The 16085-nt window shown below is 45.6% G+C and overlaps 1 protein-coding gene across 2 annotated transcripts in view; it reads left to right on the top strand.

Annotated features, from left to right (window-relative positions):
• Nucleotides 1-11648: 11648 nt before the first annotated feature.
• The window catches only part of TRIM24 (tripartite motif containing 24), a 123302-nt gene continuing 118865 nt past the window's right edge, over nucleotides 11649-16085 (top strand). Inside the window, exon 1 of one of the 2 annotated variants that reach the window (XM_015134934.3) lies at nucleotides 11649-12302. In XM_015134934.3, the coding sequence (XP_014990420.1) occupies nucleotides 11939-12302 (364 nt within the window). In that variant the 5' untranslated portion in view covers nucleotides 11649-11938. 2 annotated transcript variants of the gene reach the window in all.

A 16085-nucleotide genomic window follows, 5' to 3' on the forward strand; every position in this document is an offset into this window, starting at 1 on the left:
TGGTGTGAGGCTCAATTTCCCCCACTGGAAATTTCTTGCCTTTTCTACTACTGGAGGTTTGTGTGAGGTTCAGTCCCCCTGACTGGTGATGTCTTGCCTCTTTTTAACCTCTAAGCCACCATGACCAAGGATTACTTCATCGCCCCCTTGCGGCTTTCTTACCTTGGTCCTGACCACTAAGGAAATACTTTACCACCTCCCTTGGTGTCTTTTCCTTGGTCCATCCAAAGACTTGCATGGCCATTATGGAGGATCCTTAAAGCTAGGTTGCTGGCCAGTTTCTTTCCGTGTTGCTGAGAGCTTGGGTTATTCCTCAGACTGGGTGGGTCTTGATTTCTCACCCCTGAGGCTGCCACAAGGGGGCAGGGCATGCCTCTTCGTGAGAGAGAACCAGAGACCACCCCCAGAGGGGAACGTAATCATGAGCGAGCCCCCAAATTGTTATAAATAAAGTTTCAGTACCGCAAAAGAAATATAACTCAAATATAAAATTTTCTTTTTAATCTTAACAAGACAACTTACTTCTATAGATGGGTTCACCCTTACAGATGGAGTGATGGTGAGCGCACACTTGGACAAAGGAGGGGAAGGGGTTTTTTTTCCTGATGCACATGGGCCCTGCTGCGGTGTCGTTCCCCTATTGGCTAGGGTTACACTGCACAGGCTAAACTAATTTCGACTGGCTAATTTTTTTTTTTTTTTTTTTTTTTTTGAGACGGAGTCTCGCTCTGTCGCCCAGGCTGGAGTGCAGTGGCCTGATCTCAGCTCACTGCAAGCTCCGCCTCCCGGGTTCCCGCCATTCTCCTGCCTCAGCCTCCCGAGTAGCTGGGACCACAGGCGCCCGCCACCTCACCCGGCTAGTTTTTTGTATTTCTTAATAGAGACGGGGTTTCACCATGTTAGCCAGGATGGTCTCGATCTCCTGACCTCGTGATCCGCCTGTCTCGGCCTCCCAAAGTGCTGGGATTACAGGCTTGAGCCACCGCGCCCGGCCAATTTTTTTTTTTTTTTTTTTTGACAGAGTCTCACTCTCGCCCAGGCTGGAGTGCAGTGGCACAATCTCTGCTCACTGCAAGCTCCACCTCCCAGGTTCATGCCATTCATGTCTCCTGAGGGACTATAGGCACCCACCACCATGCCCAGTTAATATTTTGTATTTTTAGTAAAGACAGGATTTCACCATGTTAGCCAGGATGGTCTCGATCTTCTGACCTGGTGATTCCACCTGCCTCGGCCTCCCAAAGTGCTGGGATTACAGGTGTGAGCCACTGCACCTGGCCCTGATTGGCTAATTTAAAGAGAGTGACAGGGTGAGTGGTTTGGTGGGAAAAATGGTTATGACAGAGCAGGTAATCAGAATGAGTCAGGGTGCAATAGGTAATTGGAAAGATTGCTTTACAAGGAAGTTAAGTTTAAAAGTAGAAGGCAAAGAATTGAACATACTGACATATTAATTCTTTGAAGAGAAATGTATAACTTGTATTTAACAACTTGGCTTGATGGTTGGAACTTTCAGCCCCACCCCCTGACCTCTGAGAAAGGGAGAAGGGATTGACCTAATCACCACTAACCAATGATTTAATCGATTATGCCTGTGTAATGAAGCCTCCATAAAAATCCTAAATGATGGGGTTTGGAGGGCTTCCAGGTTGATGAACACATGGAGGTCCTGGGAATGTGGTGCCCCCAGAAGGGCATGGAAACTGTCTGCATCTCCTCCCCACCCCCATCCCTTGCCCTACACGGTACATCTCTCCCACTTGCCTGTTCCTACGTTTTATCCTTTATAATAAACCAATAAACATAAGTAAAGTACATTCCTGAGTTCCGTGAGCTGTTCTAGCAAATTATTGAACCTGAGTAAGGGGCTGTGAGAGCCCTCAATTTGTAACCAAGTTGATTGGAAGCACTAGAGGCCAGGGACTTGCATTTGGCATCTAAAGTGGGAGGCAGGCTGGGTGCAGTGGCCTGTAATCCCAGTTCTTTGGGGGGCTGAAGCAGGAGGATGGCTTGAGGCCAGGAGTTCGAGAGCAGCCTAGGAAACAGTGAGAGCCTATCTCTATTAAGAAGAAAGAAGAAAGAAAGAGAGAAACAAAGAGAGAAACAAAGAGAGAAAGAAAGAGCGAAAGAGCGAAAGAAAGAAAGAAAGAAAGAGAAAGGAAGGAAGGAAGGAAGGAAAGAAGGAAGGAAGGAAAGAAAAGAAAAGAAAGAAAGGAAAGAAAGGAAGAAAGGAAGAAAGAAAGAAAGAAAGAAAGAAAGAAAGAAAGAAAGAAAGAAAGAAAGAAAGAAAGAAAGAAAGAAAGAAAGAAAAAGAGAGAAAAGAAAGAAGTGAGGGGCAGTCTTTTTATACTGAACCTTTAGCCTGTGGGTTCTGATGTTAACTCTGGATGGTTAATGCCAGAATTTAACTGAATCTTGAGACACCCAGTTGGTGTTTGCAGAAAATTGGAGAATTCTTTGGTATGGAAAACCCACACATCTGGTGCCCAGAAGTGTTGTGAATATAGAAGAAAAGTGGTTTCCTTTTACAGCCCCACTCTGACGACCTCATTTAACTTTACCCCTGAAGACCTAAATACAGTTGCATTGGGGATTAGGACTCCTATATATAAATGTGGTGGTGGTGGGTGGGAGGGAGAATGGGCACAATTTGGTCCAAACCTTTGGGTTAAAAGCTTATTAAAATTATATGTATTGTAATTCTAATGATGTCTTGCAGGTATATATGTATAGAGTATATTTACATAGATTCTAAAAAGATGCTCCCCAAGTAACAATGAACTGTGGTAGTAAGATTTAGGGATGCAGTGACAGGCATCTTTGAGACTCTTGGTTGTTTACATTAAGAATAAGTTATAGGCCAGTGAGGTGGCTCACACCTGTAATCCCACCACTGTTGGAGGCTGAGGTGGGAGGATCGCTTGAGGCCAGGAGCTCAAGACAAGTCTGGCCAACATAGCAAAACCCTGTCTCTTCAAAAAGTAAAAATAGCTATGTGTGGTGGCAAATGCATGTAGTCCCAGCTACTTGGGAGGCTGAGGTAATAGGATCACTTAACCAGGGAAGTCAAGGCTACAGTGAGCACGATTGTGTCACTGTACTCTATCCTGGGCAACAGAGCAAGACCATGTCTCAAAATAGAAAAGAACAAATTATAGAACAGAGAAGCAGAAAAGTAGGCATAAATAAAAGTTGATAGTGCAGGCATGGTGGCTCACGCCTGTAATCCCAGCACTTTGGGAGGCAGAGTTTGGGCGAATTACTTGAGCTCAGGAGTTCAAGACCAGCCTGGCCAACATGGTGAAACCCCATCTCTACTAAAAATACAAAAATCAGCTGGGCATGGTGGCAGACACCTGTAATTCTAGCTACTCAGGAGGTGAGGCACGAGAATCGCTTGAACTCAGGAGTCGGAGGTTGCAGTGAGCCAAGATCATGCCCACTACACTCCAGCCTGGGTGACACAGCAAGACTCCTTCTAAAAAAATAAATAGGGGCCGGGCGCGGTGGCTCAAGCCTGTAATCCCAGCACTTTGGGAGGCCTAGACGGGCGGATCATGAGGTCAGGAGATCGAGACCATCCTGGCTAATACGGTGAAACCCCGTCTCTACTAAAAAAATACAAAAAAACTAGCCGGGCGAAGTGGCGGGTGCCTGTAGTCCCAGCTACTCGGGAGGCTGAGGCAGGAGAATGGCGTGAACCCGAGAGGAGGAGCTTGCAGTGAGCTGAGATCCGGCCACTGCACTCCAGCCTGGGTGACAGAGCAAGACTGCGTCTCAAAAAATAAAAAATAAAAAAAAAAAAATAGGCTGGGTACGGTGGCTCACGCCTATAATCCCAGCACTTTGGGAGGCCGAGGCAGGCGGATCACGAGGTCAGGAGATTGAGACCACCTTCGCTAACATGGTGAAACCCCGTCTCTACTAAAAATACAAAAAAATTAGCCGGACGTGGTGGCGGGCGCCTGTAATCCCAGCTACTTGGGAGGCTGAGGCAGGAGAATTGCTTGAACCTGGGAGATGGAGGTTGCAATGAGCCGAAATCGCGCCACTGCACTCTAGCCTGGGCGACAGAGCGAGACTCTGTTTCAAAAAAAATAAAAATAAATAAATAAATAAATAAATAAATAAAAACAAAAATAAAATAAAAGTTGATGTATATCACCACCATGAAAACAAACAAAAGTTACATAACAAATGAAGATTTGTTTCATGCAAGTAAACTTAAATGTCTAAAAAATCCAAAAGAATGTCATTTCTTTTGTTTTTTTGAGATGGAATCTTGCTCTGTCAACCAGGCTGGAGTGCAGTGATGTGATCTCAGCTTACTGTAACCTCTGCTGCACCCCCACTGCCACCCACTTCTGGGCTCAAGCAATTCTCCTGCCTCAGCCTCCTGAGCAGCCAGGATTACAGGCGCCCACCACTAAGCCCGGCTAATTTTTTTGAATTTTTAGTAGAGACGGGGTTTCATTATGTTGGCCAGGCTCGTCCCAAACTCCTGATGTCAGATGATCCACTTGCCTTGACCTCCCAAAGTGCTGGATTACAAGGGTGAGACACCACGCCCGGCCAAGAATGTCACTTTCTAAAGTATAAGTGCATACAATGAATTCTACCTCCAAGGAAAATATTTCTTTAAAAGAAGAAATTGCTTCTGCTATTGCTACACTTCATGTTGAGTTGTGCTAGGATACTTGGCTTAGAAATTATTTCTTGTGAATAAACCATATCATCATTTTCATTGAGTCCTTTCAATTTCCCACTTTGGTCCACTCATCCATCTCACTTCCCGGCTCTCTTCACTATTTGCCCCTCATAGAGTGTGATGCATATCCTTATTTTCCATCTAGCTCCTAGTTGCTCTGTTTTTCTTTTTCTTTTCTTCTTGTTATCTGCAACCATTATTTTACTCTATTTGTTTTCTTTCATTTGTTCTCATTGTCTTCCTCACACTCACCCTCTTTTCCTTCTCTTGATCCTCTTATTGGCTTACTCTTTATTGAGTTTTCCATTGCGTTTTTCCTCTTTTTCCTCTCTGCAAGCCCTACCCTCATAATAAAACCCAGTAAAAAGTGCTGCCACAGAAAAGGCAGAACATTAACATGTAGGGATTCACTCTGCCCCAATATTCCCAGAACAGTTCTGCTTGGGTCTAGCCCTAGCCCTTCTGGTGACCGCCCATCCATAGAGTTGGTAAGTTGACCAGAATCCCATTAGTCAATATTCAGTTACAGCCCACTCCATTACTTCTGTTCTTCAGATGGAGGAATAGCTATGCCCTTCTCTTGCCCTACCTCCACTCCCACCCCCACGCCCCACTGCCACTCGCTGGCTCTTTGTGACTTACTTTCCTTCACACTAAATGCTCAGAAGACATTATTTACCTGCGGAGGTGGAAGACTGGGGAGGGGAGGCAGTGAAGGAAAGAAGTATCTCCCGTAATTATCTGTCCTGAGCCTTCCATCTCTTTTTTTTTTTTTTGAGACAGAGTCTCGCTCTGTTGCCCAAACTGGAGTGCAATGGCACAATCTCAGCTCACTGCAACCTCCGCCTCCCAGGTTCAAGCGATTCTTGTGCCTCAGCCTCCCGAATAGCTGGGATTACAGGCGCCCACCACCACACCCAACTAATTTTTGTATTTTTAGTAGAGATCGGGTTTTACCATGTTGGCCAGGCTGGTCTTGAATTCCTGACCTCAAGTGATCTGCCTGCCTCAACCTCCCAAAGTGCTGGGATTACAGGTGTGAGCCACCACACCCAACTCTTCTGTCTTAGTAGAAGGTTCAAAAGAGCTAAATACTTGAGGAAAGAAGATATAATTGGGGCAAATACTGAGAATACCACAGAGGGTGAGAAGACCAAAGCATGAGGAAGAAAGTTATAGATGTTTGGTTTCCATGATATTTCTGATATATTAAAGAAATATAGAGGAGCATAAATGGTTTTTAGTCTAAATGAATTACAATCTAGTAGGAGAAACTACATGTCCTTTATGTAGGGGGCCCCAGGATCATCCTTAGTTTCCACAATTTGCTAAAAGGACTCAAAAGATTCAGGAAAAGTTGCTATACTCTCAGGTACAGTTTTTGTTGTTGCTGCTGTTGTTGTTCTTGTGTTTTTTTTGTTTTTTTTTGAGATGGAGTTTTGCTCGTTGCCCAGGCTGGAATGCAATGGCGAGGTCTCAGCTTACTGCAACCCCCACCTCCTGGGTTCAAGGGATACTCCTGCCTCAGCCTCCTGAGTAGCTGCAATTACAGGCACCTGCCACCACACCTGGCTAATTTTTGTATTTTTAGTAGAAATGAGGTTTCTGCCATATTGGCCAAGCTGGTCTTGAACTCCTGACTTCAGGTAATTCACCCTCCTCAGTCTCCCAAAGTGCTGGGATTACAGACGTGAACCACTGCGCCCAGCCTAATCTGTATCCTTTTGCTGTAATAAACTGTACCTGAAGCCAGGCATGGTGGCACATGCCTATAATCCCAGCACTTTGGGAGGCCAAGGCAGGTGAATCACTTGAGGCCAGGAGTCCAGGACCAGCCTGGCCAACATGGCAGAAACCCCATCTCCATTAAAAATATAAAAATTAGCTGGGTGTAGTAGTGCACGCCTGTAGTCCCAGCTATTTCAGAGGCTAAGGCAGAGTATTGCTTAAACTTGGGAGGTGGAGGTTGCAGCGAGCCAAGATCGTGCCACTGCACTAAAGCCTGGGCAACAGAGCAAGACTCTGTCTCAAAAAAAAAAAAAAAAAAAAAAAAAGGATACAGGTTAGAATTAGCAAAGGGAAAAGGTGCATAGACCAAGTCCAGGAGAAGCCAGGAACAAGCTTCCAGTTGCTCCCTCCAGCACAGTCCCACAGATAGTGTTTCATTCTCCCAGCAATAATATATAACAAGACATATGAAGACATATGAAGTCTTGCCAACCAGGGAGATGCACCCAAGCCTTGGATTCCAGGTTTTGTATTGGAGGTCCTGTAGGCATGCAGCACCTATGTGACTGGTCTTGGCTACTCACTTTCCAGCTTCCCAGAGATCAAACTGACATATAGTGGCCAAGGGCCTCAGTTATATAAAACAGGTGTGAGCCATAGGTCCATCCCGAGCATAAACTCTCTGGTTAAATTGATACAGTATGGCCCAAACTCTCAAGCTCTCCTCTTATCAGGCAGGATATTCCAAAGGGGCAGAGGTAACCTCCCAGGAGCTAGTCAAGGGTCAATCCTTTCTTTGGAATGTGCACAATTTGAGTAACCTAAGCTTGCTAAGTTAACCCTTTATTGCACACCCAAGAAGTGTGTTATGTTGACTACAACATTTAAAAAAAATTATCTAAGTTTTTCATCTTCCTGATGGCAGAAAACTTGATGTAGTCATATTTGAGTTAATTTGCTTTTGTTTATTTTGTTTTTAGTCATTTAAATTTTAAACTCAATCAATACCATATTCATTCTCCCTTTTATCTATCACTGATTTGAAGGTCCAAGAGTTTAAGAGGGCCATGGCATATGTGGGGAAAGACATTAGATTTTGGGAGGCATTCTTGGTTTACCGTGGCATATGTAGAGTGTGCCTTGCCTCCATTTCCCCCCCTCCCACAATAAAACATCTGCAAATATTTCTTTTTGTTGTGAAACTGGGTCTTGCTTTGTGGCCAAGGCAGACCTCAAACTCCTGGGATCAAGTGATCATCCCTCCTCAGACTCCTGAGTAGGGGGTATTGCAGGCACAGGTCACCCTAGCCGACTAAAAATATAGGTTTTGTTTTGTTTCTTTAGAGACTGAATCTCGCTGTTGCCCAGGCTGGAGTGCAGTGACTATTCACAGGCATGGTTATAGTGCACTGTGGCCTGAGACTCCTGGTTTCAAGTGATCCTCTCACCTCAGCTTCCTGAGAAGCGAGGACTACAGCAGTGCACACCTGTGCTTGAGTTCCATTGGATTTTGACTGTGGGCCCCCCATGGACCCCGCTGAGAGTCTGAGATGGCCTTTGGTGCCTACTCATTGCATTCTCCTTATCCTGACTCAAGTCATCCGGGCCTCTCTACTTCTGAAAGCCTGAGAATCTTTTTCTTCTTCCTCTAAAGCTGTAAGAAATCGGGTGAAGGAGTTACTTCAGATCCTGTATGCCTAAACACGCCTCACAATCAGAGTTCTACTGAAAAATGATTTTCTTTTTTCTTTTTCTTTTTTTTTTTTTTTGAGATGGAGTTTCACTCTTGTTGCCCAGGCCGGAGTGCAATGGCGTGATCTCAGCTCACCACAACCTCTGCCTCCTGGGTTCATATGATTCTCTTGCCTCAGTCTCCTGAGTAGCTGGGATTGCAGGCATGAGCCACCAAGCCTGGCTTATTTTGCATTTTTAGTAGAGATGGGGTTTCTCCATGTTGGTCAGGCTGGTCTCAAACTCCTGACCTCAGGTGATCTGCCCATCTCGGCATCCCAAAGTGCTGGGATTACAGGCGTGAGCCACCGCACTCAGTCCTGAAAAATGATTTTCTTTTTCTTTTTTTTTTTTTTTTTGAGACAGAATCTCGCTCTGTCGCCCAGGCTGGAGTGCAGTCTCACCGCAAGCTCCGCCTCCCAGGTTCACGCTATTCTCCTGCCTCAGTCTCCCAAGTAGCTGGGACTACAGGTGCCCGCCACCACACCCAGCTATTTTTTGTATTTTTAGTAGAGATGGGGTTTCACCATGTTAGCCAGTATGGTCTTGATCTCCTGACCTCATGATCCCCCTGCCTTGGCCTCCCAAAGTGTTAGAATTACAGGCGTTGAGTCACTGGGCCCAGCTGAAAAATGATTTTCTTAAGTGTCCTGGAAGTTCTAGAATTTCCACTCACTAGCACCTTTTGAGGGGTGGGATGAGAAATCTCACTAGCATCTAACGCTTTTTTTTTTTTTTTTTTTTTTTGAGATGGAGTTTAGCTCTTGCTGCCCAGGCTGGAGTGCAATGGTGCGATTTTGGCTCACTGCAACCTCTGACTCCCAGGTTCAAGCAATTCTCCTGCCTCAGCCTCCCAAGTAGCTGGGATTACAGGCATGCAACACTATGCCCGGCTAATTTAGCGTTTTTAGTAGAGATGGGGTTTCTCCATGTTGGTCAAGCTGTTCTTGAACTCCCGACCTCAGGTGATCCGCCTGCCTTGGCCTCCCAAAGTGCTGGGATTACAGGCATGAGCCACCGTCCCTGGCCAGCATCTAATGCTCTTATTCTCCTTGCTGATGCCCTTCTCTTCCAGTTCAGATGGCTTTGATCTCCTCTCTTGTAGGTGGTGGTAGTGGTGCAGTTAAGAAACGGCACATCATCCAATTAGGCGGACCCATAGGATGGATATGGGAAAGCAGTAACATCAGACAGGAAGATCAGATGGGAATAAAATTGTGGAGAGCTTTAGATGCAGTAGAGAGCCACAGAAAATTATAGGACAAGGGAGGGACATAGGATGAGAGCTGTAATTAAGGAAGAGTAATCTATTGGTAGCGTGGATCTTTGTGAAATATATTTGAACACACTTTGTAGGGCAACAATATCTAAATAAAGAAATCATATGATTAAGAAAAACAAACAATAAATTCATTTTCTGGACTTGAAGTCCCATATATGTGAACAAAGTACAAAGTAAGATTGTTTTACTCATGTGAAATTAGGAAGGCTAAAACGATGGAAGATAATTTTCTGTAAACCACGCTGATTTGAAAAACTTGAAGCTAGTGGGTTTGATCAAATTACATGGGATTCTTTCAAAACCAGTCTGCTCAATTTTACCTCTCAGTTTTCCTTCTCTACCACCGTCATCTGGGGAATAAGAAGGACTTGTCTTTAGTAGGCTTGAATCCTGTACACCACCTATGTAATGAATTTTTAGCAAATTAAGGGAGCTGATTTTTGAACACAAAATTTCCATTCCTAGTGTGTGAATGTTTTCAAGGTGCAGCTTCAAAAATATACAATACGGTTTGAATTCTGGGGAAGGAGTGTTCAACTTTGGGGTGGCTTTAGGGGATAACAGATAAGTCTGAATTTTGAAGGAACTAAAACAAAGGGAACAGCGTGTACAAAGCAGGGTGGCCTTAGAATTGCGGCAGCATGAAGCTGAGAGTCGCGGCGACTTCAGCTTGAGAGGTATATACGGACAAAATCATGGAGGGATTGGTAAGTGGGTGAAGACAAGTGGGACAGACTTCTGTTTCTGGACTCACCCAGGTCAGAATCACTTGAGATGCTGTCAAAATTGAATAACTGAATACGGAGGTGGCCCAAGCACCTGCTTTTCATTAAGCTTCTCAAGTGATTCTCATGCAAACTAAGGTTTAAGAGCTACTTCCATGCAAAAAACAAAACAAAACAAAAAACCCCCAAGCTTAAACAGGAACCAATGGGGGTGGGAGGGGTGGCGGGAAGAGCCGTTGGATTTCATGTGATTAAGTAAAAGAATTTCTCACTTGAGGCCTGCGGAGATTGTGTTTAACAGCAAGGTCTCGAAGGACGGCTACGTTGCCTAGCCCTCCCCCATTGTCATCCTATGTAGTCCTCCAGGAAAATTGTGATTTTAGCAAAGTCTTTCATGACCCACTCCATCTTTCTCTAAAGTCCAGTACCGCTTCATTCGTATTGAAAAAAAAAAAAAACTTATATACACTTCTTAAAGTTACGTGTTTACAAAAGCTTGTTTCCTCCACTCCGTTTCTATTCTTCAAGTTCCTTAAAAGCTGCTTCATTTTTTGAGTGAAAAATGTGCTTAACTTCTGATATCAGCATAGAGAGGTGAGGGAGGGAGGGAATAAAATAAGAGGGAGGGAAGAAATAAAAAAGAATCTTGAAGTTATGAATTATTTGGGGATCAGTATTGAGGCTTATTTTTACTTAATGATGCTATATTTATGCAATAAAAACATTAGCCAATCTGTATTAATTCCTGGGAAAACGAACCTTTAGTCACTTTAAAAAGCACATCACTGACTTTGAAAATTAACTTCACCTTTTTCATTGGGGAACCCTTTAAAAATTTCCAACTTGCACAAGAACTTCCCTCCCTTATTCTTCATACTCAGTCATTCATTCTAAAGATGAGTAAAATTAGGTTGCAATATCCATGCTGCCTCCAGAGTACCTCTTTCACACAGTATTTTTAGAAAATTATTTCCTTGTTTGCTCTTCAGTACCTCCACTCCTTCCTCCTGTGACCCTCCTACCATATTTACCCCTCCTACAAGACCAGGTCTCCAGTAATGAAACGAGTTTTCCAAGCAGTTACTTAATTAACGGCATAGAGTAGACAAGTGAGGTCCCGCCCCCTAGGAGGAGCTAACACCCCGGACCGAATCAGGCGGATGGTCGATAACAAATGAACCCTCAATCTTTTCAGAGGAGAAAACACACACAAAGGCCCAATCAGAGACCGCGGCTCCAGGAGTCCAGAGGGGGCGGGGCTGGACAAGCACCACCCACTTCCCAACCTCCCGCCGCGGCCGACAGAGCCTCGCGGGCTCCGACAGGTCCCGCCCCCTCGCCAGGCGCGGCTGCTATTGGGCGGCGGGATCCTCGCCGAAGCCTCAGTTGCTGGGAGAGGGAGGGCGGGGGCGGGGCCTGAGGTGGGCTTGGGGAGCGATGAAGAGAAAGGCGGGGAGGTAAGGGCGGGCTGGGCGTATTCGACGAGCGCAGCGGCGGTTGGCGTAGCGGACGGGGTGCAGCCTCCCCGGTGTGAGGAACGGTCTCCGCTGACAGATCCCCTTCTTCCGGCCGCGCCACTCGGGAGGCGGATCCCCTGGGCCTGAGGAGGCTTCCCCCGCCCGGCTTGCTTTCCCTCCCTCCCTGGCGCTGCCGCGAGTCCACCGAGCGGCCTCTGAGGAGCAGCCGCAGGAGGAGGAGGAGGTCGTCGGGGGCGGCGGGCGAAGACCGCGCTCTCGCTTCCCCGGCGGCGGCGGGGGCAGGACAATGGAGGTGGCTGTGGAGAAGGCGGCGGCGGCGGCGGCAGCGGCCTCGGCGGCGGCCTCCGGGGGGCCCTCGGCGGCGCCGAGCGGGGAGAACGAGGCCGAGAGTCGGCAGGGCCCGGACTCGGAGCGCGGCGGCGAGGCGGCCCGGCTCAACCTGTTGGACACTTGCGCCGTGTGCCACCAGAACATCCAGAGCCGGGCGCCCAAGCTGCTGCCCTGCCTGCACTCTTTCTGCCAGCGCTGCCTACCCGCGCCCCAGCGCTACCTCATGCTGCCCGCGCCCATGCTGGGCTCAGCCGAGACCCCGCCGCCCGTCCCTGTCCCCGGCTCGCCGGTCAGCGGCTCGTCGCCGTTCGCCACCCAAGGTGAGAACCGGCTGCGGCCGCGGGGGAGCCCGGGGAGAGGGCCGGGAGGGGGCGGGCGCCCTTGTGCAGCGCGACCCGCTGTCATGTCGCCGCCGCCCGGGGTGCGCGGCGGGGGAGGGGCGAGCAGGAGGGTCTGTGCTGGCGACGGTGACATGGAGGGCCCGCGCTCTGCGGCGTGCTGCGCTCGGCCAGCAACTTCCCCGGGCGCTGTGGACTTGACCGCGCCGCCGCCGCCGCTCCGCGTTCTCTACAGCCGGGCGGCCCCTGCCAGCCGCACTTTTGCAGACCTCTGCGGAGTCTCCTGCAGCCGGAATCTCGGGTTCTTTGCCGCCTGCATCCAGTTAACTGCTTACCCGCCCGCTGCCTCCACAAAGCTTTGTCCAGGTCCATATGATCCTGATCATCTCGTCTATACCCACGTTATTTGAGCTGGAGGGGAGAAGGGAGGGATGAAGATGAAGTGATGGTGACTTTCTTTCATGACTGATTGCAGATCGGATGTCATTTATTTCTTATTTTGCATGTTTGGGGCTCTTTACCTTAATGAGTTCCCAGTTCTTTTCCCTCTCCTCTGCTAGGGACAAAGGAACCAAGAGACGTTGTTTTGTTGTGTGTCTCTTTCAAGGGTTTTATTTTGAGACGGTGAAGAGAAATAATGCAAAGTGATTTGGGGTGCAGGGTTTCCTGGTATTTTATAGATAAAGCTAGAAGTTACTCTTCTCTTTGTGGTGTTTATTACTGTAGAATTAGACTTTTGACAGGTGTTCCCATTGCTCACTTTAACAGGTTTGAAACATTTAAAGTAAGTTTAAGTGGATACGGTTTTGGGTAGAACACTTGGCAGTTTTTAAATTTTATTGCAAATATTTGAGCACCTCTTTTTAAAAAAATACAGTGTAACTGGAAGAGCATTTTTAATACTTTTTAGAGGGAATAGTTGATTTAGTTTGAAATAAAACGCTAATTTTACGCTACGTTAAGGGAAGTGTGAAATGGATACTTTAGATTGTGGTCCGAGACTCATTTATTTAACTGCATGTTAGGCCCAGTATCCACTTGTAGGAGACAGTTTTCCATGCGTGTCCGTTTCTTCACTCTTGCCAGCACCCTTGCCAGGAAGATACTGACTGCCCTTTGTTTCTGTTTTTCACGGATATTATCTAAAGAGCAGCCTTCGATAGTGTCTTCCACCAGAGCAAGAGGCAGGGATACGTATTATCCAGTATAATAAGAATAATGTCTCCCTCTGGAGCGAAAGGGTAGGCATGCTTACTGCCCATCTTAAAAGATTAGGGTTCCCTAAGCTTAGGGTTCCTCTCCTGTAGAGAAGGAACTGCCTGTGTAGATGTCAGCTGGCTCTCTTCACGTTGACCAGTGGGAACCTGGAGTTCCGAGAACTAGTGCAAAAATCTTGATGCTTTGGCTTATGCTGTTCCTGTGAGTAAAAAACAAACTGCCCTGTGTCTCTGACCCTTGAGTGTCTTCTATCACCATCCGTGAAACTGGTAAGGTTGTTAGCTTGCAAGTTGAACAAACTCTCAGATCCTTCACACTAGTTTGCTCTGAAGAGGCCCACTACTGGAAAGTTCGAACAGGTGAAAGCTTAAACCTTAGTTCTTGTTTCTTTGTTTATTTTGAGACGGAGTGTCGCTCTTGTTGCCCAGGCTCAAGTGCAATGGTGCGATCTTGGCTCACCGCAACCTCTGCCTCCCGGGTTCAAGCGATTGCCCTGCCTCAGCCTCCCGAGTAGCTGGGATTACAGGCATGCGCCACCACGCCCGGCTAATTTCGTATTTTTTTTTTTTTTTTTGGTAGAGATGGAGTTACTCCATGTTGGTCAGGCTGGTCTCGAACTCCCGACTTGAGGTGATCCGCCCACCTTGGCTTCCCAAAGTGCTGGGATTACAAGTGTGAGCCACCGTATCCCGCCTGTTCTTATTTCTTAGACGCATTTTAAGGTTGGTTTTTCCTTCCTCCCTGCCTACCTTCCTACCTTCCTACCTCGCTTTGTCCTTCAGGCTGGAATGCAGTAGCACGATCTCAGCTCACTGCAACCTCCGCCTCCCGGGTTCAAGCAATTCTTGTGCCTCAGCCGGGCGCCACACCCGGCTAATTTGTGTGTGTGTTTTTTTTTAGTAGCGATGGAGTTTTGCCATTTTGGCCAGGCTGGTCTTGTACTCCTGACCTCAGGTGATCCACCTGCCTTGGCCTCGCTAAATGCTGGGATTACAAGCATGAGCCACCCCGCCCGGCCTCTTCCATTTATATTTTAAATGGTTAAACAGGCTAGTAGCCAATTAAGATCTGAATTGTGCATTATTATAGAATTAAGATATATTGTTTGCCTGGCCATGACATACGGACTTGAATTAATGAGAACATGGATCATAAAGTTATCATCCTCAATTCTGAGACAAGTTTGGGATTCCATACTTCTCAAAATGTTCTACGTAATTACAATCTGAATATTTTTTATCTTTATGCTCTATTGTAAGCAAGAGTTCAAAGAAAGCATTTAAATTGGGAGATTTTTTGTTTTTATACTAAGAAAAAGGTTTTAACAAATTATACTTTAAAATAACCTCTAAAAAGGATTAAAATTATCTTTAATAAATTAAAAATGCTGTCCTGAGTCTTAGTGACTTGGGTATTTTCTCCCTTTATCTCTCCTTGCATACTGATTTTAATACTAGCTGAAGCAAAAGTTTAGACATTTCTTAACTAAATAATGGGTTCATTTGATCTAACCATTTCTTCATTTTCCTAATGAATTTGTGAGTATGGGCATCACAAGTCAAGTAATATCTATTACAGAAGGGTTAAGTAGGTAGTTGGGATGGAGAACTGTGTGAGCCTTGGGGTAAAATGATAGGAAATGATAGGGAGTACAAGCAGGGGGGCAGACTCTTAGCTATAGCACTTTGTCATGTGAGTGCAGGGCAAGTATTGAAGGATCTTTTATTTATTTAATGCAAATTCTGAATCTGGATTTTTAACAAAATTTTTCTAGTATTAGGTATTGTCAAGTAATTAAAAATGTGAATATTTATACACATAAATATATATACACACAGACAATTAATTTATGGGCCCATGCTATAGGCCAAACAATAGGTGTGTTGAGGCCAAATATGTTACAGTTCATACACTTTTTAGATTTCAAAAACTGGAGATTTTCAAACTTTAACACTGCTAGAATCACCTAAAAAAAACTTAGATTTTTAGGCTCCTCCCTCCTTTAAGTCCGATTCTACCTAGTCTGGCATACTTACAGAATTCTAGAGTATAATACAGTTATACTCTAGAATTGTTTCTTTAACACAAGCAGTATTCTAAAACTGTTTCAGATCTAGTTTCCCTTTCTATAAAATACTTTTTCATGCTCTCTTTGTCATCCTAAATGAATTTCATGGGGAAAAAAAATCCTTCCTAACACATTTTTCTTACAAAAGTAAACATAATGTTTGAACTGTTTTAAAGGAGAAATAAAATGAAGCAAATAACAACAGAAAAGTATAATTTATAAATGCTTAGATACAATTACACTGGCCACCAAGCTCCCATTGAGAACATTTGTTTTAAAACTTTGGTTTAACTGTCTTTTTTTCTCAGGCTACATGTTGGAAGGAATGAGGGTGAATGACCACAAGCTAAAATTGGATGACTCCTTCAGTCTTAACTGTCATTTTGTTAGTATGCAGTTATATCTAGGAAAGAGGCAAAACTTGAGAAAATGGATTTTCTTTTATGTACATTAAGAAAACAAACTGATCTTAGAGAAAT

The sequence above is a fragment of the Macaca mulatta genome, chromosome 3 (assembly GCF_049350105.2).
Source record: "Macaca mulatta isolate MMU2019108-1 chromosome 3, T2T-MMU8v2.0, whole genome shotgun sequence".
In the NCBI taxonomy this organism is placed as follows: Eukaryota; Metazoa; Chordata; class Mammalia; order Primates; family Cercopithecidae; genus Macaca; species Macaca mulatta.